This window comes from Podarcis bocagei, assembly GCF_964188305.1.
Source record: "Podarcis bocagei genome assembly, chromosome: 15".
In the NCBI taxonomy this organism is placed as follows: Eukaryota; Metazoa; Chordata; class Lepidosauria; order Squamata; family Lacertidae; genus Podarcis; species Podarcis bocagei.
Window position 1 is genome coordinate 44,882,954 of NC_138141.1, and position 25,810 is coordinate 44,908,763.

General features: G+C 50.5%; 1 protein-coding gene across 4 annotated transcripts in view; it reads left to right on the forward strand.

Annotated features, from left to right (window-relative positions):
* Positions 1-25,299, forward strand: part of GIT1 (GIT ArfGAP 1) — a 48,986-nt gene extending 23,687 nt beyond the window's left edge. Inside the window, exons 4-22 of one of the 4 annotated variants that reach the window (XM_081172042.1) lie at positions 2,006-2,111; positions 2,748-2,834; positions 3,014-3,144; positions 3,953-4,047; positions 5,603-5,645; positions 6,678-6,704; positions 7,948-7,996; positions 9,545-9,617; positions 15,857-15,954; positions 16,435-16,546; positions 16,640-16,773; positions 17,427-17,579; positions 18,760-19,005; positions 19,272-19,325; positions 20,683-20,769; positions 21,230-21,306; positions 21,931-22,113; positions 22,637-22,703; positions 23,759-25,299. In XM_081172042.1, coding sequence (XP_081028168.1) covers positions 2,006-2,111; positions 2,748-2,834; positions 3,014-3,144; positions 3,953-4,047; positions 5,603-5,645; positions 6,678-6,704; positions 7,948-7,996; positions 9,545-9,617; positions 15,857-15,954; positions 16,435-16,546; positions 16,640-16,773; positions 17,427-17,579; positions 18,760-19,005; positions 19,272-19,325; positions 20,683-20,769; positions 21,230-21,306; positions 21,931-22,113; positions 22,637-22,703; positions 23,759-23,971 — 2,035 coding nt within the window. In that variant the 3' untranslated portion in view covers positions 23,972-25,299. The remainder of the gene's footprint in view (positions 1-2,005; positions 2,112-2,747; positions 2,835-3,013; positions 3,145-3,952; positions 4,048-5,602; positions 5,646-6,677; positions 6,705-7,947; positions 7,997-9,544; positions 9,618-15,856; positions 15,955-16,434; positions 16,547-16,639; positions 16,774-17,426; positions 17,580-18,759; positions 19,006-19,271; positions 19,326-20,682; positions 20,770-21,229; positions 21,307-21,930; positions 22,114-22,636; positions 22,704-23,758) is intronic. The other 3 variants (XM_081172043.1, XM_081172044.1, XM_081172045.1) reach the window with 3 other exon arrangements.
* Positions 25,300-25,810: the final 511 nt, after the last annotated feature.

Below are 25,810 nucleotides of genomic sequence, written 5' to 3' on the forward strand. Positions count from 1 at the left end.
AATTTTATTAAGCATTCGTTCCAAGAATGTAACTTTTGAGCCATTAGCAGATCTGATGTAAGTTCCTTAAATGTTCTTTGCATGTGATAGGCAGTGTACAGTTGAGCAGTATCGACGCTGGATCTAAGGGAACGTCGCATTTCAATATTTTTCTTATCATTTTTATCACCCATCTGGAATTAGAAGGTAGACCGTGCAACCTAAAGGATGAGGACAGCTCAATTTTAAAGCTCTTCCTTTAATTCTGTATAGAGTTAAATCTGCTTTTGCCAACCTGATGGCCTCTCAGAGGTTTTGGACTACACCTCCCATCAGCCCTAGGTATCCTGGCTTTGTCTTGGACTGCACCTGTGCTGATTGGGAGTTGTAGTCCAAAACCTCTGAAGAGCGCTAGGTTAGGGACAGCTGTTCTACACACTCTCCCAAGGCCTCTCTGATCATCGACTCATAGACATGTAGAGTTTTAAGGGACCCCGGGGGTCATCCAGTCCAACCCTCTGCAACACAGGAACCTTTTGCTCAACATGGGATTCGAACCCACAACCCTTTAAGAGTCTCATTCTCTACCGACTGAGCTATCCTTTATGCCTCTATTCTTTATCTGTGGCCATATTCCTGGCCTACTCAGACATCTCAGCCTCCTGCAAGGGCCCTTTTAATAGTTCTGCAAACGAAGCGGGGAACTAATTTTGAACTTGCTGACCGCAGCAGAGAGAGGAGAGACCCAAGAGCTCTGCCTGTTTTGGAGCGGACGTCTGAAAGGGTTGGAAAAGGAGCAGGAGCAGCTCTGGTTGCAGAAGACACCCGACGAAGTCATAACTCCGCCTTTGCCAGATATTTCGGACTACAACTCCCATCATCCTCAGCAGGCATGGCTATCTGACGCTGGGGCTGATGGGAATTCTAGTACGAAGCATCCAAAGGGCTCCAGATCAGGCAGAAGCAGATTTAAGATTTCCATGGACACCGTTGGTCATTTCCACACTTCACCCAATAACTTGGAGGGTTCAAACTCTTTCAGAAATGATATGTAGGTTGTCTGAGGTGGTAAGGGACCCATATATCATTTCTGACAGCGTTTGAGCTACTGCAAAATCAAAGGGAGTTTATTTTGCCCTTCGCAGAGCTTGCATATCCAAGTTTCATTCTGTTCTTGCTCTGCACATTGCTCTGATGGCTTTAAATTCTGACGCCACCTGTCAGCTTAGCTGCGCTTCCTGCATTTCAGCGGGTTGGACTAAATGACCTTTGGGGTCCCTTCCAACTCTACATTTCTACGAGGAGATGATGATGATGATGGTGATGATGATGGAAGAAGGCAAAAACAATGAATAGCTGTCAAAGTGTTTTGTAGGTCTCTATGTTCAATTGCATTTCTTGGTATTATTATGGTTTTCTGCCTTGTAGGCAGTCTTCCACTTCCATATTTTGTTGTTTTTAATAAAATGTTCAAACCAAGAATTAGTGCCTTCCCAGGGCAGGGCCCAAAGCTTGTGCTGGAGGAGGTAGAGCAGAGAGGGAAAGAGTGCCTCTGGTCATGTGCAGAGGTACTCTTAGCCCTCATTATCCAGAAGCCTGGTGAGCTTCCAGACTACCTGAGTCTTCTCAAGGCCACTGCTATGAATAAATCCCTGTAGGGGAGAAAGGCAGTTCGTTTAAAGCAGCATCATACAGTTGTAACAGTTCCCCCAGAGAATCCTGGGAACTGTAGTTCGTTGTTGGGAGATCCCTCCCCCTGTGCCCTTCACAGAGCCACAATTCCCAGAGTTCCCTGAAAAAGAGGAATTGATGGTCACACCACTTTAGGAATTGTACTTCCGTGAGGGGGAGAATGGGGGGTGTCACCTAATAACGCTCAACACTCATGACAAACTACAGATCCCAGGATTCCTTCTGGGGAGGAAAGCCATGTTTGTTTAAAGTGGTATAATCGTGCTTTAAATCTGTAGTGCGGACGGCGCCTTAGTGTGGTTCCTCACTGATCTGCTCCTGTTCTGTATCGCAGCCCCACCAAGTCTGAATTCATCCGTGCCAAATACCAGATGCTGGCCTTTGTCCACAAGCTCCCGTGCCGAGACGACGACGGCGTCACCGCCAAGGACCTCAGCAAGGTAGACACCTCTGCGTGCGCACCTGAAAGGGGTTTACGAAAAGAACAACGCCAGGAAACCATCAGAGTTAAAAGCAGTGCTTTTTTCTTAAAAAAAATGTTTAGGGGTGCTCTCATTTTCCTACTCCTATTGAAATACTACCTCTCAGTGAGGCCAAACTTAGATTCACAAAATGTTTAGGGGTAAGTGTACCTCTGCGTCCCCCCCAGAAAAAAGCACAGATTAAAAGCAACGATTTAAAATAATTAAAAATAATAATAACTGGAATAAGCTAAAAACCAAATGAAAACACATGTCGGGCTTTGCCTAAGCAAAGAAGTTTTTAGCAGCTGCTGAACGGAGTACACAGCGAAGGCGCCTGACTGATGTCACTAGGCAGGGAGTTCCAAAGGACAGGAGCTGTCAGGCTAAAACATGGATTTCTTACAAATGAAGAATGAGTATTGTGTGGCATCTGTAACCATGCCAGCTTCCCAGCCTGAAGTGGTTGAGAGGAATTAAATGGGATATATGAGCTCTTGTTTTCCGGGGTCTTCGTCCCTCGGTTTGTGGGGGGCTGGCCTGTTTGTGTGCGCACATGTTTGTAGATAGCTTTGTGTTTCCTTCCACCTGACATCTTTCCTCCTTCCTCCGCAGCAACTGCATTCAAGCGTCCGGACGGGGAACCTGGAGACCTGCCTGCGCCTTCTTTCCCTGGGCGCCCAGGCCAACTTCTTCCACCCGGTGAGCCCCCGCCACTGCCCATCTCCCAATGTCGGGTTTCTTACCCTGCTAGGTCTTTGAATATCTGCCCTTTTCGCTTAACTGGCGGAGCCCGGCTGTAGAATAGCCAGGAAAGAGAAAGAGTGCCTCTGGGCATGCGCTGAGTGTGGCGGTAGAGCAAAATCCTCTGCTTTTTGTAGGAGAAAGGGACGACGCCCCTGCACGTTGCTGCCAAGGCGGGCCAGATCCTCCAGGCAGAGCTGCTCGTCGTCTACGGGGCGGACCCCGGGGCACCTGACGTGAACGGACGCAGCCCCATCGATTATGCCAGGTGAGAGTGTCTATAAGAATGACATGCATGGCCCCGCCCACTTCTGACTCTAGCCTCTCCCACTGCTGGCACAATGTTGCTTATTAACAGGGTAGCACTGTGGTCTAAATCACTGAACCTCTTGGCCTTGCCAATCAGAAGTTGGCGGTTCGAATCCCCGCAATGGGTTGAGCTCCCATTGCTCTGTCCCAGCTCCTGCCAACCTAGAAGTTCGAAAGAACACCAGTGCAAGTAGATAAATAGGTACCACTGCGATGGGAAGGTAAACGGTGTTTCCGTGCACTCTGGTTACCGTCACGGTGTCCCGTTGTGCCAGAAGCCATTTAATCCTGCTGGCCACATGGCCCAGAAAGCTGTCTGTGGACAAACACCAGCTCCCTCAACCTGAAAGCGAGATGAGTGGCGCAACCCCATAGTTGCCTTTGACTGGACTTAACCACTTAACCGTCCAGGGGATGATGATGATGATGATGATGATAATAATACTAATAATAATAATAATAATAATAATAATAATAATAATAATGGGCTTCCCCAGCCACTCTAGGCGGCTTCCAACAAAATATCAAAATACAGTAATGAATCAAACATTAAAAGCTTCCTTTACCTTTTTATCTTTACCTATCAGCAGTCTATTAGATGGTTACCCATTTGTGGTTCCTGGTTGCAGCAGATCCGCTCTGTTGTGTTAAGTTTGTAACGAGTCCTGTTTACTGGGGTGGGTTCTCTCTCCCTCCCTCCCTCCCTCCCTCTCTCTTTTTCCCTGGCCTACCTCGTCTGACCGTTGTCCCTCCCTCCCTCCCCACAGGCAGGCGTCTCAGCACGAACTGGCCGAGCGCCTGGTGGAATGCCAGTACGAGCTGACGGACAGGCTGGCTTTCTACCTCTGCGGGCGGAAGCCAGGTAAGAGAATGCACACTGTTCCAGCGGGAGGGAGCTGAACCTCTGGGATAACAACCTACTACCACAGAAGCTTCCCGCTGAGCGGTCTGTCCAGCCTCCCTTCTGAACACAGATGAGCTGGGGGCTCAGGGAGGGGTCCCTGCTCAAGACAAAACAGCTGCAGAGCGGAAACAGGGAATCTGCCATGCACTGAGCCAGACGATTGGCCCGCCTAGTTCAGTGTTGTCTCCCCTGCCTGGCAGGAGCTGTCCAGGATTTCAGATAAAGCATCTCTCCCAACCCAATCTAGAGATGTCCAGGATTCAACCTGAGACCTTCGGCATGCAAAGTTGCAACCCTCCGAGCTAACACACAGCATTTCCTGTGTTCCTATTTAAATCGGCTCCTAAATCAGAACCATAAGGACCAACATCTACCGTATTTTTCGCTCCATAAGACGCACCTGACCATAAGATGCACCTAGTTTTTAGAGGGGGAATGCAAGGGGGGGGGGAATTCTTTAAAGGGAGCGCTGAGCAAAGCCTGTATGCATTCCAGGCTCTGCTCAGCGCTCCCTTTCACGAGCTGCGTGGAGCTGTGTGTGGCACTTGCAGGCTTTTCCTCCTCAGGGAAAAGCCTGCAAGCACCACACACACACTCAGCACGCCCTTTAAAGGGAGCGCGGCTGCCCTTCTCCCTCCTCGGGGAAAAGCCCCCAAGAGCTGCACACACACTCCACGCGACTCTTTAAAGGGAACACTGAGCAGAGCCTCCTGTCTGCATTCGCTCCATAAGGCGCACTCACATTTCCCCTTACTTTTTAGGAGGGGAAAAGTGCGTCTTATGGAGTGAAAAGTATGGTAATTTTTAAGGCAAGGGTTGCAGCTCGTTGGGAGAGCGTCTGCTTTGCACGCTAGAGGCCCCAAATTCAATTCCCGGCGTCTCCCCCTCCAAAAAATAACCCTGCAGAGCCACAGCTGCCAGTCAGTGTAGACAACACTGAGCTAGATGAGCCAATGAATCTGACTCGGGATAAGGTGTTTTGTTCTGCTCGTGTGATTCGCTCGTCCTTTCCCAAGAGCCCCTTTTGTGCAATATTGCTATTTTACTTGCTTTATTAAAAAATGTAGCGATTGGAATGGTGTTTACTGTTAAGGCAAGAGTGGTGTGACTTGATTCTGTTTAGGAACTTCCTCTCTGTCGCTCTTCTCCCAGGAAACTTCGCCACAGGGCCATTGCTCTTTCGCTCACACGTAATGATGCCATGGCTGTTGTTGTTTAAAACCCTTACCTTTCCAAATAATTCCTGGCATTTCCTGTTTCTGCTGCAACAGAGCAAGTGGGAATGTATGTTTTGGTGGTGCTGTGGAACGAGCCATCCTGCTAATCTTTGTGGAACCAGGGAGTCGGCCCAGGGACCCCCAGCGGTCATCTAGTCCAGCTCCCTGCAATGCAGGGGTCCAAGGGAGCCAGCGAACCTGCCTCTGTGCAAGGGGGGCAGGGCAACTGGATTCAGAAGAGCCGCTTTTGATCTCACTCAACCCATTTCCTTTCTTTATTTTGTCTCTCTACGCAGACCACAAGAATGGGCATTACATCATCCCGCAAATGGCAGACAGGTGAGGAACAGTGACAATTCATGGCATATTTGTTCAAAATGCAATTGAAACCATTGAACTCAACAGAACTGGCGGGGAGGCCAGCTATTTCAAAGTCTGATAGTCGTTTGCGCCCCCTGCTGCCTCCTTGCCTTTGAGAACGACTGGCCTGGCCTCCTAAACCGCGTCCTGGTACAGTCGTACCTCGGAAGTCGAACGGAATCCGTTCCGGAAGTCCATTCGACTTCCAAAATGTTCAGAAATCAAAGCGTGGCTTCTGATTGGCTGCAGGAAGTTCTTGCAGCCAATCGGAAGCCCCGCTGGATGTTCGGGTCCCAAAGAACGTTCACAAACCGCAACACTCACTTCCGGGTTTGCAGCGTTCAGGAGCCAAAACGGTGTTCGGGATCCAAGCTACGACTGTATTATAGAATTGCTGAGTTGGAAGGGACCACAAGGGTCATCTAGTCCAACCCCCTGCAACGCAGGAATCTCACCCAAGGCAGGACCCGAACCCACAACCCTGTGTTTAAGAGTCTTATGCTTGACCAACTGAGCTGTCTACAGCTGAAGCAAGAGCCTTCCCCATCGTTGCTCCTCAGATCTGACCTTTGGGTGCTTCTGCCTCAAGGGCTGAGTGGTGGTGGCCCCTCTGACGTCTCTGAGGAGGGTTCTTAAGTGGGTCGCTCTCACCCACCCCAAAGGGGGGGGTCCTCTGCACCAGATACAGGGGGCCCTGGCTGCTTGTCGAGGCCCCCAGACTGTGGTGTATTTTGGTCTTAGAAGCGTAGAATTGTACTGGAAGGGTTCCTGAGGGTCATCTAGTCCAACCCCCTTCACTGCATCCCTCGGCTCAGTTTTGGGCACAGTCTGGGTCAGTGTTAGGCAAGGAGAGACTGGCTTGATATCTTGACCCAGTGAGCACCTGCGAGACCTTCAGGAGGCGAGTGCGAATCCCCACCCTTTGGCTACATAACACTCTGCTTTTGTTTTTTTTCTTAACATCCTCACTTCTCTCTTTTTCCAACCCCTCGCTGCCTTTTCGGAGTTCAGAGTGCGCCCAAAATGCATGTCTCAAAGGTACCAAGGCTTCAGCTTCCGTCTGCATGACGCCACCGTCGCCCTGTGTGCCCCACACACGCCCTCCAAATTTCTGTGGGGTCTAGGGAGATATAACGTGGATTATCAGTGCCTGTTTTATGGGGTGGGCTTGGAGGAGTTTGGATGCAAAATGGCAGGGAGGGTGGGAATAAATAGAATATTTTTGTGACCGTGTTTGGCCTGTCAGTCTCTCCCCACACCCCCAGTCTTCTGCAGGGCTGGAAAAACCCCAGGATTATGAATGCTTAGAAGGTCGCCCTTGAGAGAATCTGCCCAAGGGTCTAGGGATGAGAAGAGAGTCTGACCGCTGGAGCCCACCTAGTCCAGCACCTCCTTCTCTTTGTGGCTAGCCAGATTTGGCTAAATGCCGCCACCACTGGCGGCAAGCAAAGTCGTATGGAAACCGGACAGAAGTGTGATATAAATGGGCATAAGAAGGGCCTATAATCTCCAGCGCGCTCTCACCTGCGTCCATCGGGCCGAAGACAAACCTGCCTTTGCCCCTCAATTATGATAATAATAATGAATAATAATAATAATAATTTTTTATTTATACACTACCCTTCCCGGTTCAGAAAACCGGGCTCAGGGCGGCTAACAACAAATTTAAAACACTTAATTGTGATTCAACAAAAAAACAGCATAAAATACAGTAAAAAAGTGTGATAACAATAAATTCAAAGTTCCAAAATCAATTTAGGGGGGAAATCCATCCAATAAACATGAAATGATCACCTGGGCTAGCTGGCTAAATTAGTCCTATTTGGGCCAACAAGGAGACCAGGGGAGAATTAGCTGTGGGATCTCAGAGTGGGTAATCTTCATAAAAAGGGGAGCGGGAGGGAAGGAAGGGGAATAAAAGATCAGGCTAAATTCAGATTGAAAGCCAGGCGGAATAGCTCTGTCTTACAGGCCCTGAGAGTTTGCAGGGTCCTCCAAAGGCCATCTAGCCCAACCCCAGGAATCCCAGCTAAGGAATCCCTGACCAATGGCCATCCACCCTCAGCTTAAAAACCTCCAGCCCTTACAAATCTGTTCGTCGCAACTTCTTCATTGGGGGTATTCTGCAGATTTGAACAGTCTGGCGGCAGGCTTCGTTTGGAGGATGTAAGGGGTGTGTGTGTGTGTGTGTGTTGGTGGGGTGCATGGAAATGGGCATTGATCCCCGATTTCATTTTCGCTGGAAGAAGATTGACGGCTTCTTTGCCCTTCTCCCTAACAGCCTGGACCTCTCTGAGCTCGCCAAAGCAGCCAAGAAGAAACTGCAGGCGGTGAGTCTTCTTCCAGGGATTATTGAGGGTGGTTCTGGGTTTTGTTGGGGGGGGGCGAGGCTCCTGGGTGGGGTGTCATAAGCCTGTCCCAGAGAGTCAGGAGGGCCCCGTGGTCAGTTCAAAAATGGATCTCCCCGCCCCAGGCTTTCTCCCCCCTGAAAACGTGCTGTTTTATTGCCCCTGAACTGGGGAGCCAACATGCCCCCTGAAGGATGTTGCTGAAGGATGGGAGTTGGGAGATACAGACCTCCAACATCTGGAGGCCCTGCAGATCCCCTCCCCTCCCTGAAATAAGGGCATTCCCCTGTCTCTGGAGGGAAAACCTCTTTTAAATAGAAGCATTGCTTCTTGGGGGGGGGTGCCTCTTTTGAATAAAGACGTTCCTTCTCTCTCTTGGGTTGCAGTTTCTTCTACTTGCTTTTTAAAAGTGACCCTGCTTTTCCGTGTATAAGACTAGGTGTTGGTTTTTTTTACTCAAAAATAAGCTTTAAAAACTGGGGGGTGATTGGTTGCAACCACGAGCTGCAGATTGTCATTGGCGATTTGTGGTGTGATTGGCGGCTGCGGCAAGGGCGGATGAGGACGGGCTGCCGCTGCGGCAATTGCGCTTGCTATTTCCTTCTGCTGTTGGTGACTGGTCAGATGCTTGTAGCAGACGCGAGCGATTGTTAGCTGGCGCAAGCGATTGCAATCGTCAGGTTAGTGATTTACTGCGTTCACACCCGCACCGCACCCCAAAAAGCTCAACAGCTCTGGCAATGCTCCCCCCAAAAAACTTTGGGCCATTTTCTGAAATTGGAGTCCCCAAAATTAGGGTGCGTCTTATACACGGAAAAGTACGGTACTTTAGATTTTCTTTGGAATACAGTGTTAAGTAGTTAATAATAATAATAATAATAATAATAATAATAATAATAATAATAATAATAATTTATTATTTATATCCCGCCCATCTGGCAGGGTTTCCCCAGCCATTCTGGACGGCTTCCAACAAAGTATTAAAATACAGTGGTCTGTTAAACATTAAACGCTTCCCTAAACAGGGCTGCCTTCAGTTTATAAAGTAAGTTTCTCTCCTGCATCTCACATCTCCAAGGAACATAACAACACTATGAAATTCAAAGCCATTGATTGCACAGTTGTTCAGAAATCCAATTAAAACTATGGAGGTTAATTAGTTCGACAAAACTGATGAACTTGATCCAGTGACCTCAGCTTTGGGGAAATCTGAGAGTCATTTACACCTCTAGCACACGCACCCACACCCTGCCCCCTTGCACTCTTGCCCCCCCGGGAATCCCACCCCCACAACCTACTTGGGTAACCTCGGGATCATGGGAATACTTCCTACTCACAAGTCTGGCTCCTGGCTGGCTGTAACCATTAAGCAACGCTTCCCTGTTTGGACCGCCCAGTTGAGACCATTCCCTTCTCTGCTCTGACACTTTCCTTCCCCAATTACCACCTGGAAGCCTGTTAATGAGCCGACTTCTTATCTCATTTCTTTCCCCTCCCACCCCAAATATCTATCTATCTATCTGTCTATAGCTAAGCAACCGTCTCTTTGAGGAACTCGCCATGGATGTCTACGATGAAGTGGATCGCCGGGAGAATGATGCAGGTAAAGAGTTTTGGGGGTGGGGGTCTTGAAGTTGGGGGGGGTCATCTAGTCTAACCCCTTGTTGAGTGAGGGTGGGGCTTTCCCCTTTCTCAGTCATATCCTCCTGGTCTTTTTTGGGGGGGGCAAGGAGATTCCAATGCTTATAGGCTTTGCCCAGCTTGAAGACTTATGAATAAGGGGCTGATAAAATCTCTCTCCCCCTTTTTAAAAATCAGTTTGTTCATTGTAGTTCTTCCTCTGGCCTTTAGGTGGCAATGTGCACTCAGTTGCTTGTGGTAATATCATTGGAAGAATCTATTATTATTATTTGGGGGGGTGGATGGATTCGAACTCTGGCTTCATCCAGACTCCCTCCAACACCCTCTAGTTCAGGCATAGGCAAACTCCGGCCCTCCAGGTGTTTTGACACTACAATTCCCATCATCCTTGACCACTGGTCCTGTTAGCTAGGGATGATGGGAATTGTAGTTCCAAAACATCTGGAGGGCCGGAGTTTGCCTGTGCCTGCTCTAGTGCCACTGCCCAAACTTATTTCTCTGTTTCCTCTCGCCTTGTATTTTCTCCCCCCAAACTTACATTTACTCCCCTTAACTGCGATTTCTGGGGTTGGGCTAGAGGACCGCTTCGTTCCCTTCCAGCTTTGCAATTCTACAATTAAGCCTCTGCCCCAACTTTGGTTATGGCAGTTTCTGTTCTGAAATATGAAAGAACGTGGGTTTTTCCCCACCCCACCCCTTTTATATAAAGTATTTTAGTGGTTTACTCCAAGAAGAGACTAAAGATTATTAGTTGGGGGGGTGTCTATGCAACTTGGCTCAATTGCGAGAGCCACCTGGAATCATTTTGCTGGGCCAGGGTTCTTGTGTGTTCTGCTCATTGGCATCCACTGTGGGGGGGTGGGGTGGAAAGAGAGCTGTCTTTCCCCCCACAGACTGACAACCCTGAAGGCCTTCTTCTGCTCCTTCCTTAAACTTGCCTGCCACCTTCTTTTGAGACAGAGGACGCTTAAAGGAAATTTTTCCTGCTGGTCTGAATGTCTTTTGCATGTGGTCGCAGGCTGCTGCCATCTTGTTCTGCACTACAGGCTACAAAAATGTCTTGTGCTGGCCCTGGGAAAAAGAGGCAGGGGTGTTTGTGGGGCAAAAAGATGCCATCGCCTTCCAATGGGGGGGGGAGTGCGGTTCATTGCCCCTTCTCTACACCCCTCTCCCTTTGCCTGCTTTTTAAACTAGTTTGGTGTTTTATTCTGGTGGGTGGTGTTCGTTGTTGTTTTTAAAAAACTATTTTATTTCATTAAAGTTACATAACACTCGATTGCAAAGCAAACAAGCAAAACTCTAAGCAGTTTGCAAAAAAAAGGGCAAAACAAGGACCTTATTAGTTGAACACAAGTGTTAAAAACCTACAAAAGAAAATTAAGACCAACGATAAGCTGAAAACCAAATAAAAACAAACGTCGGCATTCTGCGTTTGCCTTAACAAAAAATGTTTTTAGCAGGTGCTGGAAAACGTGCAGTGAAAGCACCTTCTTGGTGTCAAGAGGCAGGGAGTTCCAGAGGCTGGGTGCTGCCGTATTTTTTTTACAAAAGCAAACCGAGCATTATGTGGCCAGAGCCTCTAATTATTTAGTTCTGCTGTTGCTGGTCTGTCTTGTTTGGGTGCTGAAGTTCGTTTTAATTTGTGGGTTGTTGTAGTCAAGATTGTGTGAGTTCTTAATGGTTACAATTTTCAGATTTGGTCTGTGTGTGTGTAAAATGTCTGGCGTTTGGTTTTCATCTCGAGAGAGTGGGACCCAGGTGTGAGAATAAATACGGGGCAAGCTGGCTCCTTGCCGCAATTCCCGCATGCTCCACTCTTCCCTCCCCTTTCCTAAGATTCAAATTCAGTGCGCACGTTTGCCATGTGCCAGCCTGTGTATGCACCATACATGCAAGACACATTTAAAGTGCATTCCCCCCCAAGTGTCCTGGGAACTGCAGTTTACCCCATGCAGGGCTATATTTCCAGCAAAGTACATTTCCCAGGACTTTTTTATTGCAGTGAGTGGGGAATAAGTGCATGGTGTTTGCACAGCCCATTGAAACCTCTCCTGCATTCTTGAATCAGGACAATGCGTGTGGCTCACTTCCTTTCTCTGCCCCCAGGTTTAGCTTTTGGGAGGAAAGTGGTCAGTGGTTTGTTTGCAGATCACCTGGGACCTTTCCCAAACCTGGGGCTCCCCAGATGTTTCAGACAACATCAGCCTCAGGCTAACACAGCCCTTGCATCCTGACTGGGAGCCTGCCTCTTTAAAACCAAAAGTCACCTTCTCCGAAAGCTGAATTCTGTTGCTGGCGTCCGAGGTCAGAGCCTAAGAAGATCCTGGCTGCTGGATCAGACCAAAGGCTTTTAAGGTTTTTAAAGCAGAGGTTGGATGGATCCTTTAGCTGGGATCCCTGCAATGAAGGGGGAGTCTGGTCCAGCCTCCCGTCTCCCACAGCTGCCACCTGGATTCCCATTGTAGGAAAACCCTTAAGCAAGGATTCGAACGCAGGATTTTGACCAGACCTCTGTCTCTCTTCCATGCTGCCCCCCCCCCACACACAAAGTGCTGCTCCTGGCATCTTTGCAAATCCGTTTTCGTCCGCTCCTCCGGCAAGAAAGGAAGAAACCACCCCGCCAGCGATTCCTTGCCCAGGCGCGGCTCGTTCATCTCCTTGGCCCGAAGCCCGAAATCTTGGCCGTGTGGCTGAGTCATCCCCAAACCCAGCCCCTTGGGAGAGCAGGGAAAGGGGGAGAGCGGCGTGGGAAGGGGGGTGTTCGGGAAGGGGGGGCAGGCCTGACATCTTCCAGCAGGCTAAGTCCTGCCTTGTAGCGAATCTCCCCCCTCTTTTCCCACCCACCCACCCAAAAGAGCGAGGCGGCAGAACGAAGCGCTTTGGCTGCGGTTCTGTGGGAACGTGGCCACTTTCTCTCTTTCCCGGCCACCCTGGAGCGGGCCTCCCCTCCCCCCCCCTTTCATTCCTGGCCGGCCGAATCCTTTGCAGGGATAAATCTTCCCTTTTGCTCCCTCTGCAAACTCCAGGCCCCTTTCTAAAAGTTGCCCCAGAGTCCGGACGAAGCTGGTAAGAGGATGTTTGCGTGTGCATTTGGGGGGTGGGTAGCGGTTGGACTGTCCCTGGGCGAGGTGGGTGGGTTTTTTGTGGAGCCTGCTGAGTTTGAGGTGGGGCTTGCAAGCCCTTTTTGGGACCAGAGAACTCCCAGGCTGGATTCCTTTATTGGGGTGGGGTGGGTCACCCCCCACACCCACACCAACACCCACCCTGTCTGGGCATCAGCCAAGGCTGCTCCCTTCCCTGCGACTCGGGAGTAGCCGGTTTCCTCCCTTGCAGTTTAAAAAAGATTTATGCTTCTTCCCCGAAGTTGCCTGCCTGCAAAAAGAGGATGGCTTTCAAAAAGGCCGCAGGGAGGTTGTAATCTGTACAAGCGCTGTTGTCTTTTTAGCTGTGCCCCGAGGGATCTGGGTGGCGCGAGTTGAGCTGGGGACTTGCCTGGGTTTTTCGTGGGGGGGGGGAGCACGGTTGGGGTGTTTGTGTTTCTGGAGAAGCGGGGGCATTGAGTGCATTTTCAGCTTTTGACGCAACTCTTATCGATGATGATGGTGATAAAAGGGGAAAGAGGAGCAGCTGGCCTTTCCCAGTTGAAGAGTCCAACGACGGGACATGTTTACGTGGAAGTAATTTGCCTCTGCCACCAGCGCTTGGCGTGAGATTGCCTTCCTGGTGAGCATGCTTGTCTGACTTGCCGTATCATATTTCTGGGGAAAGGCTGTGGTTCATTTGCTGACCATCTCTGCATGCAGAAGGTCCCGGGTTCAAACTCCAGCAGAACCATGAGGACTGGAACCTGACTTTAGAAGCTGGACCACAGCTTGGGAGTAAGGCTTTGTATACAGAAGGTCCCAAGTTTAATCCCTGGGCAGCAAAGGAAAGACCCCTTGCCTGGAACCCTGGAGAGCTGCTGCCAGTCAGAGTAGACAGCCCTGAGCTAAATGGACCAAATGGCCTGACTCAGTATAAGGTGGTTTCTGATGTTCCTGCTTAAACCAGCCCTTTGTTTGGAATCATGAGGACTAGAATCTTGCTCTGTTTTTAGGGGAAGAACTCAGTGGTAGAGCACCTGCTTTGCATACAGAAGGACTTGGGTTCAATCCCCATGGCATTTCTCAGAAGTGCTGGGTTTGAAACTCCGGAGGGCCTCTGTCAGTCAGTGTTGGCAATACTGAGCTAGATCATACATGTAGCTCCTTGATTATTAGGCAGCTTCTTAGGTTCCTGTATCTTAAGGCTGTAGCTCACTGGTAGAGCACCTCTTTTACATGCAAGAAGGTTAAATCCCCAGTGGCATCTCCAGGCAGGGCCAGGAATATCCCCTGCCCTGAAACCCCTGGAGGGCCGCTGCCGGCCAGTGTAAGCGAGCTAGATGGACCAATGGCTCCCTGTGTTGTAGTCGTGTGCGTGTGTATGCATCCTCCTGCAACAACGACCCTGTGAGGCAGCTCACAGGACAAGGAACTGCCCTTGACAGCGTGAGTGTGTCGCTCAAGGGTACTTAAAGATACGAGTGGCAGAGATTTGTCATCTGGGCGTCTCTGAGAATTGCTAATAATACACACCCAAAAGGCAGTGATGTTTACGGAGCAGTGGCTTGGAGATTTCAGCAAGAACTTAGAAGAGAGCCCTGCAGCTGGGTCAGACCAAAGGGGAACCCACCTCATTCTGCGTCTGTTTTGTCACAGTGGCCAGGCAGGGACCAGATCTGCCATCACTGAGGACCTCGTATCACTTCCAGGAAAGGACTGCTGTGTCTCTTTCAGGCCAACTGGCCCTTCCTAAGAAGGAGCGACAACAGTGCAGGAAGTGAGAGGCTGGAATAGGGCATGAAAGTTTCAGTTAGTGTAGCCCAACATGTCTTGAATCCTCTTCTTTGGGGGCATCTAGCCCTATTCTTTCCAAAATAGGGCAGACAACGGCACAGGAAGTGAGAGCCTGTAAAAGCGTGTGGAAGCATCAATTAGTGCTGCTTTCACACACACCCCATTTTTTTTATTCATTTTATAACACAAATAAACAACACAAACAAAAAAAAACAAACAATACAAACAAATTCTTGTCTTATCCTTATTTTTTCTAAACATTGTTAGGTGGGCTTCCCCAAGTCCCCTCTATCTGATTTTAATTTCACCTCATTTTTAGCAGTTTACATATATCATAATTTCTAACCATTTTTTAAATCATGCTTACTTTTACCATAAAGATCTTAACATTTTATTGCTTACAAATAATACTATTTTAAAATACACTATCTTCTACTTCTAACCCTACGGCCTATATCCACTTCCAAAGCTATTCTAAGATTTAAATATTAACATATATTTTTTTCAAATATTCCTTAAACTTCTTCCGATCTTCTTCCACCGTCTCTTCTCTCTGGTCTCGGAGTCTCCCAGTCAGTTTGGCAAGTTCCATAATGAGTGCTGCTTTCAAACTTCCTCAGGGGCACTGATAAAATACGTTGGCATCTGTCTGTCTCGAGAGACAGTGGAGTGTGCCTCTGCGGGTGAAGTCAAACAGCTGTGTTTGCAGTTCCTCCCTGGGGTGCCAGCCTGGGCAGGGCAGAGGGAGCTCCTGGGTTTCCCAGATGTCAAGATGTGGTCCAAAGGAAAGCAGAGAAAGATGTCTGGCACCAGCTTGGCTGCAGGAGTTGCTGGAGGGAGGCATACAAGGGGCCACCCAACCGCCTTAGGGACTTCATTCTGAATTTGTGTAGGTTTCGCTCCTGAGCCTTTTCTCCCAAAGAGATCTCCAAGGCAGCAGAGCTTTAGGATCAGAGTTTTCCTTCTCCTAGATGGGTTACCTTCCCAGGTGGACGGGTCCCTCACTTCCCTCCACAGCACACGCAGAATCCGCCTTCTGGGCCATTGGCTCCACTCCATTAGATAGATAAAATAAAGAATCTTATATTTCCCATTTTGCATTATTTCCCCAGTGCAGACATTTTGAAACACACTGGACTGAGCGTAGGGGATATTTCTGCATCTAGCCTTCCCTTCCAGCAAAAGCGTTTGTGGTCTGCCCACCCCTTATTGGGGCAAGTCTTGAGATGATGCCACCTGGCCCCCCAAAACCTTTTCAGATATGTCTGTGCAGGGTAGCTGGCTAACAGTACCTTTCTGCCTGCCCTCCTTTCTCCCTATAAAGTCTGGCTCACGACGCAGAACCACAGCACCCTGGTGACGGAGCGCAGCGCAGTCCCCTTCCTTCCTGTGAACCCCGAATATTCTGCAACGCGCAATCAGGTAAAGCGGGTGGGGCGCTACTTATTTCTGCGCGGCTGAGGCCGGCCCTCTCTGCCTACTGTGGCTCCAGGCAGTGGTTAATTCTTGGAGGGCAGGGATGGAAAGAGCTGGTTGGGGCTTCTATCCGGGCCTTGAATCCAGGGCTGGAATTCCTGGGGCTTGCCCAGATTCCAGAGAGCCAGTAGGGTGTAGTGGTTAGAGTGTTGGAATAGAACCTGCGAGAGACAAGGGTTCGAATCCCTCTCTTGGCCAAGAAGCCCAATGTGTGTGGCCTTGGGCCAGTCACCTCCTGTCAGCCCAGCCTACCTTGCCAGGTTGTTGTGAGATAAAACGGAGAGGAGGGGAACTGTCTTGTCTTTTAATGCAGAAAGTCCTAATCCTGACGCTGGGTGTTCATCGCGACTCCTGGATCCGGGCTGAGCTCTGTCTCCGTTCTGGGCTGGTATGATGATTCTCTTTCTTTCTCTCTCTTTCTACCAGGGACGGCAGAAACTTGCCCGCTTCAATGCCCGGGAATTTGCCACCCTCATCATCGATATCTTAAGCGAGGCCAAACGTCGGCAGCAGGGCAAAAGCCTCTCCAGCCCCACAGGTTAGGGGGCAAGAGAGAGATGGGGTGCGGTGGGAACAGGGGGGCTGGAGGTCCACCCTGTCCGTTTACGGGGTTGTGACCTTCTCCCTGCAGAGATCCTCGACTCCTCCCTCCACGGGCCCAGCGACCTCGACGACCAACACGACTACGACAGCGTTGCCTCAGACGAGGACACAGACCAGGAGCCCCTCCGCAGTGCCAACGCAGGGCGCAATAACCGCGCCCGGGTAAGCCTCCCCCCTGGGAAAAAGAGGGGGAGGGAACCGTGACCCATGGCAATCAGCAATGAGGACTAGTTTCCTGAGTAACAGCTTTCATTTCCATCAAAATCTAATTCCAGAAAGTTTGCCCCAACTTACGTTCCCACCATAAATGATAACGCGCACCAGGTTTATTGCGACCCTTCCAACGCTGGAGAATGACATTTTTGACATTTGCAAAGGAGCACAATACCATCTGTGTAGTCATTTCGAAGAGTTTTCCCTACGGAAACAGATTTTTAGGGTCACGATTCACACGTTTTGTTCCAATCCTTGGGGGGGAAATGTGTTCCAATATCTGGTTCCTATATCTTTGTAAGGGGGGGGGGGTTTAACAGATCTGTAAATTACATGAAGCAATATAGAGTACAGTTTAGAAACTAATAGGGCAAAAATTCTTCCAGCTTTGTCTGGGGTGTTGGGGGGGACCCCATTTCCTGGCAAAATCTGCTTGGTTTGTTGCTGTTGGCATTCTGCACTGATTTACAAGCATGTTGTTTTATGCCTGGTACATTTTTGTGTCCACCCCGGTAATGACCCCATCTCACTGAACTCTCTCTCTCTCTCTCTTTCTCTCTCTCTCTCTCTCTCTCTCTCTCTCTCTCTCCTTGGAAAAAAAGAGCATGGATTCCTCGGACCTCTCAGATGGTCCCATCACGCTGCAGGAGTACCTGGAGGTCAAGAAGGCGCTGGCCGCCTCCGAAGCAAAAGTGCAGCAGCTGATGAAAGTCAACAACAGCCTGAGCGATGAACTGAGGCGGCTGCAGAGAGAGGCAGGTTGCTGCTGGGGGGTTGGGAAGGGAGCATCCTGGAAGTGGTCTGAACAGGAGCAGCAACCGCGCAGTGAAATTTGGCAACTTCACAAGGCGGATGGAAGGAAGGGTCTGGGATCGACGGCTGAGGCCAGGGGAATGGAGGGTGCTGCCTTATGTTACGTCACGACTCTTGGTCCAGATAGTTCTCTGCAGTGCGATGCAGCAGCAAAAAGAGCCAGTGCTATTCTGGGATGCATCAAGAGAAGTCTAGTGTCTAGAATGATCATGGGTAGGCAAACTAAGGCCCGGGTGGCCAGATCCAGCCTAATCGCCTTCTCAATCTGGCCCACGGACAGTCTGGGAATCGGCGTGTTTTTACATGAGTAGAATGTGTCCTTTTATTTAAAATGCATCTCTGGGTTATTTGTGGGGCATAGGAATTGATTCATTATTTTTTTCAAAATATAGTCCGCCGCCCCCCCCCACAAGGTCTGAGGGACAGTGAGCCTGCTGAAAAAGTTTGCTGACCCCTGGTCTAGGTCAAGGGAAGTCATAGTCCCTCTCTATTCTGCTTTGGTCAGACCACACCTGGAATACTGTGTCCGGTTCTGGGCACCACAATTTAAGAAGGATGTTGACAAGCTGGAAGGTGGGCAGAGGAGGGCGACCAGGATGATCAAGGGCCTGTAAACCAAGCCTCATGAGGAAAGGTTGAGGGAGCTGGGTATGTATAGCCTGGGAAAGAGGAGACTGAGAGGAGATATGGGAGCCATCTTCCAATATCTGAAGGTCTGTCACATGGAAGAGGGAGCAAGCTTCTTAAACTCTGACGCCCAGAACTGAACAGAGTTTTCCAGGAGGAATCTGACCAAGGCAGAATAGAGTGGGATTATTACTTCCCTTCATCTGGACACTAGACTTCTCTCGATGCAACCTAGAATGTGTTGAGGGGGAGCTTATTTTTTTAAAAAAATGTAATTTGTGTTTTTATCTTGCGTGTTTATACTGTAGACTGCCCCGAGATCTGCGGATGATGTGTGGTATACAAATTTGATAAGTGCATAAGCTTCGCTAGCTCTGACCCAGTCCCCCAATCCGTTGAAATCCTCTCCAATTGTGATTCCGCCTTCAGAGGTATGAGCTGCTTTCGGCCGGATCCAGCCCTGACAGTCCTGTGCCCCTTCCTCTCGCATTTCAGATCCACAAGCTGCAGGTGGAGAACATGCAGATTCGCCAGCAGGTGGGGCCCATCCACCCGGCGGCAGCGCCACCCCCCAGCGAGCGCCCCGACCACAGCCACGTGGCCTCCACGGCCACGGGAGCCCACCGCCGGGACCGCCACGCCTTCTCCATGTATGAGCCGGGCACTGGAGCCCTCAAGCCCTTTGGCCAGCAGCCGATGGATGACCTGGTCACCCGCCTTTCCACTCCGTTCCACCCCGGGGTGAGTGCCAAGGAGGGGAGGGGGCATTTGTGGGTGGGTGTTAAGTGTTTGGGTGCATTTTTTCACCCGATCTCTTGTTCCGCCCGAACATGCTTTGCTTTCAACGAGAAAAAGTGGTTGGTGGGTTCCTTGCTGTGCGGAGCTGTGAGTTGAGGAGGGTGACGTCTGCAGGGTTGGGATTCTGCAATCCAACCGGTGCTGCTGCTTTTTGGGGGGTCGCAGGGTTGCCCCCCCCTGCTCACCCCCTTGTTCTTCTGCCGTTCCAGGAAGTGGACGAGGAAGCCTTATATTCCATCCACAACCAGGCCAGCATCTACCGGGTGAGTGGCGCTTCCTCCAGGGGCCATTGTTAGACCTTTCAAAGCCTCGGGGTCCAATGTGATGACAACACTCTGCTAGTTTATATGTACAGATAGCTAATTTTTGCTAACCTGCCAAGGCAGGTAGGGAGGCGGTTTCACTAGCTTTGCCACAGAGCCCTGTGAGCAAAGTTTTTATTTATTTACTTTGCTTTTAAGTTTTAAAAGGGGGGAGGTCTCAGGGTGAAAGATCTGGGGCTTGGCCGCCTCCCTAACGCCTCCCTCACCTTTTTATGACAGACTTCACCGACCTCAGACCCTCAAAAAAAGTTTGGACTGCAGCCCTCATCATAAACTCCTCGCTCACCCAGGGGCTGATGGGAGTTGTAGTCCAAAGCAGCACCAGGTTGGCGAATGTTGCCATTTTTTATTTTATGAAAATTATACGCTGCTTGACTACTGGGCAGGGGGTGGAGTGGGGAGGAAAGAAACATTGAAGCGGTTTACAAAAAAAAGATAAAACGAAAAAATTATTGGTAAGAAGAATTAAATTAAAAAAATAAGGCTTTTAAAAAGTTACAATAAAAATAGACTTATTAAAACAGATTAGAACTCACATCAGTTTCTAAATATGTGGATAGGCTTGTCTAATGTTGAAAATGTTTTCATCAGCTGCCCAAGAGAGCATATACCTGCCTGATTATCAATTGGCAGGGAGTTCCAAAGTGTAGGCACTGCCACACGCAAAAATGGGTTTCTTACACATGTGGAAGGAGAGTTTTGTGGCCCTGCAACAGGGGCAGTTCCATGGGTCAAAGTGGGTCACCCAGAAGGCCTGAAAATAAATTCTCCTTGGCAAGAGAAACTAATGAACTATGCCGAGATGGCGAGACCAGCTGGGAAAATTCGGAACCGGCAGGACCAGACTTTCCTAATGGAAGAGGTTTACGATATATTTGGAAAGCAATTGTAACCAATTAACATCCCTTGTCGGGTTAAAAGAAGTTTTGTAGGGAGTATTATATAAATCATTGTGAAGAGAATTCAGAATAGTTATATTTAAGATATGAATTTGTAGCAATAATTATAGTAACAAGATGCACAATTAGAAAAGACTTTAGAAAACCATCAGTCGAGGTTGAAGGGAGTCCTAGGCTGTGATAGCCAAATTTTTTGAAAAGGATGATATGCTGGGAAATGTGTGTAAAAACCAATATATCTCGCTCCTTCTGGGCTGCTACTGGGGGCCGGGGGCCGCACCCAGACAGAAGACATGAAAAGAAAATCTCCTAGGCTTCTGCCAAGTGATCCCTCTGCCCATCGGAATCCGGTCTCTCTGTGTTTGCCTAACGGCTGCCTCCTGCCCTCTCCCTTTCAGATACGGAAAGGCGGCTCCATCTCCTCAATGCCATTCCCTCAGTCTTCTCCCCTCTTGTCCTGCGCCCCGGAGAGCGGACGTCACATGGTGACTTATGACATTTCTGTTTTTGGGGTTGGGAGTTTCTGAAGCTTCCTTTTTATTCCAGATCAGACTCTTTGCCCATCTAGCTCCATGCTGTCTGCTCTGACCGGCAGCAGCTATGCCGGGTCTCATCAGGGTGTGTGTGTGTGTGTGTGTGTGTTTCCTTTCCTAGCCCTGCCACCTTTTATTCAGCAATGGCGGGGATTCAACGCAGGACCTTCTGCATGCAAAATAGGGGGCTCCACCCACTCCCTGCCTGGCTGAACTCTTTGTCCACCTAGCTCAGTATTGCCTGCTCTGACTGGCAGCAGCTCTTGCAGTTAGTTCCTTTAAACTAGAGACGCCTGGGAACCCTCTGCATGCAAAGCAAGCCTCTGCTCTGGTTACACAACAGGGGTGCCTGCCGCCAGCTCCCCACCCCCTTTTAACACTGCCCAATATCTCTTCCCCCACTCCTTCCTAGACTGGAAAACTGGACCGACACGGCAGCGGCACAGACAGCGATTATGACAACACGCAGGGCGGGGATCTGCCACTCAGGTGAGGGTGAAGGCTGTGCAGGGCATCCCTTGCTGGGACTTGCACAGGACTAGCTACTTGAGAAGACCTCGTGGCTCAAAAGCGACCAAGAATTCCAGGCTGCATCCAGTGTGTTCAGTTATCCTGGGAGCAGAGCCAGTGAAATGAATACAGATGCTTAAGTCCATTCTCTGCAGTGGGCCTACTCTGAGTAGAGTTTCACTGGAAACACCCCTCCGCTGCCGGCAAGCCAAATTCTGCGTTGAGGGAAGTTCGGTTCTGCAACCTGCTAGCATTATGCCACTCTTCTGCAATCCTTGTTTTGACAAACTGGGATGTCAGGGTCACGTAAGCAGCTCAGATATCTCCTCTCTCTTTTTCAACGGCTGGAAATCTTACCCAGCAATTCTCCAAACTTCTGTGGTTTTCCTCTCTCTTTCCCCCATCACCCACCTTAAGGACTAGAAACTTAACATTGTTCCTTTAAACAGAAGCGAAGATTCTTCTGGCGCTCTCTGTCTTCCCTGCTTAGAAATAGCACCCTCTATGGCTCTTGATGATGGCAATATCTGAGTTGGCATCAGAAGGGTAGCATCTTTCCCTGCCCCCAAACCCACTCTGCTTCTCTCTCCCCCCCTTTCTCAGCATGGACGGGAAGCGCTTGCTGGACCTCAGCAAGGACGATGACTTGCACCCAGAACCTGAACCACTGGAAGGCGACCTGGACCCGGGCCTGCCCAGCACGGAAGACGTCATTCTCAAGACGGAACAGGTCACAAAGAATATCCAGGAGCTCCTCCGAGCTGCCCAGGAGTTCAAGCACGACAGGTCAGGATGAATCCCTTCAGGAATCCCCTGGGGAGGGCAAGATGGGGTAGGAACAGATTGGTGGCGGGCCGTGAGAAATGAAAATGAGTGTGCTTGCTGCATCTCTGCGTGATTCTCAGTTCTGGTCTTCCGCCTAGCCAGCCTCCGCAAGGTTGTCATTCTGGTATACCTTTTGCTGTTGCTGTCATGCAGTTGTTCGCCCTGGGGAGACAGCGGCAGGATTTGGCTCCTTTCGGAGGACATCTGCCTGTTGTGTGTCTCTGCACGAGTCCCTGCTCTGAGCTTCCTTAGCAAGGAGAGGTGCCCAGATCTGGGACTTGGGGAGGCGGCAGATTCCCTCAAATGCTCTTAAGGAATCAGAATTGCTCTGCTGAATAAAGTTTGCTTTCTTCTTTAACCCCTAAAGGGACCTTTGGGTAATGTGGTGACTGGGGTGGGGAACTGGCAAGACCTGCAACGCAGGCATGGGGAAAGGAGTCAGTGCTCTGGGCCTGGGCCTCATTCTGTCCCTTCTTAACCCCAGCAGCTTCGTCCCCTGTTCGGAGAAGATTCACGCTGCCGTCACGGAAATGGCGTCGCTTTTCCCCAAGGTAGGAGAGAGCGGGAGAGCCACTTCTGCTGAGAGAGGGGTCTGGGTGGGGAAATCTCCTTCCCAGCCCAGGAAACGTCCTCAAAATGAGCGGACGCCACTCCCAGGGGCTTGGTGGATCGGGAAAAACTTTCCTCTCTCGTACCACTAGAAATCGTGGGAGATTTGGGGCAGACAAAGGAAAAGGCAGTGCAGTTAAACTCTGGAACTCCCTGCCACAGGAGGCAGGCACGGCCACCATCAGTTGCTGGAAAGTGCAGGGAGAGTTTTCTCTCCTGCCCGGATCCTGCTTATAGGTTTTTCACTGGGGCATCTGTTCGGCCGCTGTGAGAACAGCATGCTGGTCTAGGCGGGCCATGGGCCTGATCCAGAAGGCTCTCATATTCTTAAGGGGCTCCTTGGAAGCAGGAAGTGATAGTTTAAAATAGGGCCGGGGGGGGGGGCAGCAGCATGGAACCCTCTCCCATCCCCCAGCAGCCAAGCTCCAACTTCCACCTCCCTTCAACCGCCCCCCCCCATTATTTTGAATTTTTACATACACACAGAGATGTACAAGTCTAACCGCTGCCATGTTATTTTCCTATGATCGAGCAGGATATAACTTTTAGGAAATACATTTAAAAAAAATTGACCGCCTAATGATGACGGCTTTTGGAAATGTAAAGCAAAACAGGCAAACATTCTGCACATGTTTTTGGGTTGGTGAAGGGTATTGTTAATTCAGGCCCTTGCTCCGAACTGGCTGGATGTGCAGGGCTAATTCAGGCCCTTGCTCCGAACTGGCTGGATGTGCAGGGCTAATTCAGGCCCTTGCTCTGAACTGGCTGGATGTGCAGGGCTAATTCAGGCCCTTGCTCCGAACTGGCTGGATGTGCAGGGCTAATTCAGGCCCTTACTCTGAACTGGCTGTGTAGGCCAGACAAAAGTCCCTTTAGTCAGCAGTGAGGCTGGGAGGCCGCCTTGTGAGTTCACAATAAGGAGGTTAGACTTGAACTCTGGACCTCTGGACTTGAGTTGGGAGTCTTACGCCACTCTCCCGTTCTGCTCCTTCCGCAGAAGCCGGCTCTGGAGACGGTGCGCAGTTCCTTGCGCCTGCTGAACGCCAGCGCCTACCGCCTGCAGAGCGAGTGCCGCAAGACGGTCCCCCCGGAGCCGGGGGCCCCCGTGGACTACCAGCTCCTGACCCAACAGGTCATCCAGTGTGCCTACGACATCGCCAAGGCCGCCAAGCAGCTGGTGACCATCACCACCCGCGAGAAGAAGCAGTGAAGGGCGGGAAGGCGGGGAGGCGAGGCTGGCGCAGCCCCTCTTCCTCCCTGCCCCCCAGCTCCTCTCTTCCCCACTGGAGGATTTTGGGGGGTGCAGCCACTTGAAAGTGTCCTTTCCCCACCGACTCACCCGCCCCCCTCCCTGCCAATCAGCCCACCTGCCCAGACTGGGTTGGATCAACACTCCCCACTGCAGCTTGTGGGGGGGCAGGATCGGGGCCCTATAGGGCACACGCCCCATGGCGCTGGGATGCCTGCGCAGTAAAGAAATCTCCCCCTGTAAATATTCCCATCTCCCATCCTTTGGCACTGGGGGGGGGGGCGAACCTGTGTGGCGTTCAAGATCCAGGAGGAAGCAGGCCATAGAGCCCCCGCCTTGCATGCAGAAGGTCCCGGGTTCAAGCCCCAACAGCATCTCCAGGCAGGGCTGGGAGAGGCCCCTTGCCTGAACCCCTGTTGGGCTGCTGCCGGTCAGTGCAGACAGTCCTGGGTGGACAAATGGCTTGGACTTGTATTGCGTTCGTCATCATCAGAATCAACCCCGCCTGTGCTGTCTGCTCGGGGCGGTTGCGAGTTCAAGTCTAGAACCCCTAGCTGGAGAGGGGCCACACAGTTCATGTAGCCCAACCCCCTGGAAGGCAGGAATCGCAGCCCATTGACCCAAGTCGGCTCCAGAGGCAGATGGAATTGACGCATCCAGACACACCTGAAGGGCCGCAGGTTAGCTTTTCCTGCCCTTTTTAGCAGGGCGGGGGTCCTCCTGAAGGGAGTCAAATCTCTCTCCCCCCCCTTGCAAACACTACTCTTCCTCCTCCTCTTCCTCCCCACCTTCCCATATAGTGCGTGGAACTGTACGTGTCCCATTCCTGAACCACCTGACCACGCACCGATATATATATATGTATAGAGAGATATATAAACACCAAATGTATTTATCTCACCACGTTCCCTCCCCTAATAGTGTTAACACTGGAATTACAACGTCTAGGTGCTGTGGGTCGGGGCATCATCCCCCCCCCTCCCCGGAAACCTCTGGCTGGATCACTACTCCCCACCCCCACCCCAAATCCCTCCATCATTCCTTTTTTGGGGGAAGAGTATGGGGTCTGCCTTTGCCTCCGTAGCAGAGAATCAGTTCCCCTCCCCATTTCCCCCTCACTGGCCAGTCGTGTTCCCCCCGCCCCCTTGAAATCTGTGAAGTTTTTCAGGCCATTGAGGGAATGTGGGGTGGGGGAGACACATGGCTATGGAGGGCTGCATCTGGGCACTGCGCTGGAAATCTTGTTTGTCCTGTACATTTGTAACAAATAAAAAGATGTGAGCATCTCCCGGGGTTGCCCCGTTGGAATAACTTATTTCCTCCCCTCTAAAAACGGCCACACCATATAGAGGTCATTTGAACCCGTTACCCTACCCACCCAGAACCGGCTGAATGTCTCGTCCGCCCTGGAAGATTCCTGTGTTTTGAGTATGCGCATGTTCCTTGGATCTAGGACAGGAATATCGCCCAGCGGTAGAGCAGGAGGTCCCCGGCTCAACCAGTGCAAGGCAGTGTGGCATAATGGTTAGAGCCTTGGATTAGGACCTGCGAGAAACCAGGGCTCAAATTTATCCCCGTGCAGCTCACTGGGTATGACCCTGGCTCAGCCTTGCCTACCTCACAGGGTTGTTGTGGCAATTAAATGCAGGGGGGGAGAACCCCGTACGACACCTTGAGTTCCTTGGAAGAAAAGGTGTTGTGTCAATGTAATAAATGAATCCCTTAAAAATAGCCCCAGTGAGTGACTGCCAGTCAGTGCCAGGAGGCAGGCCCTTTGCACCTCTCTCTGCAGCCTAGCCC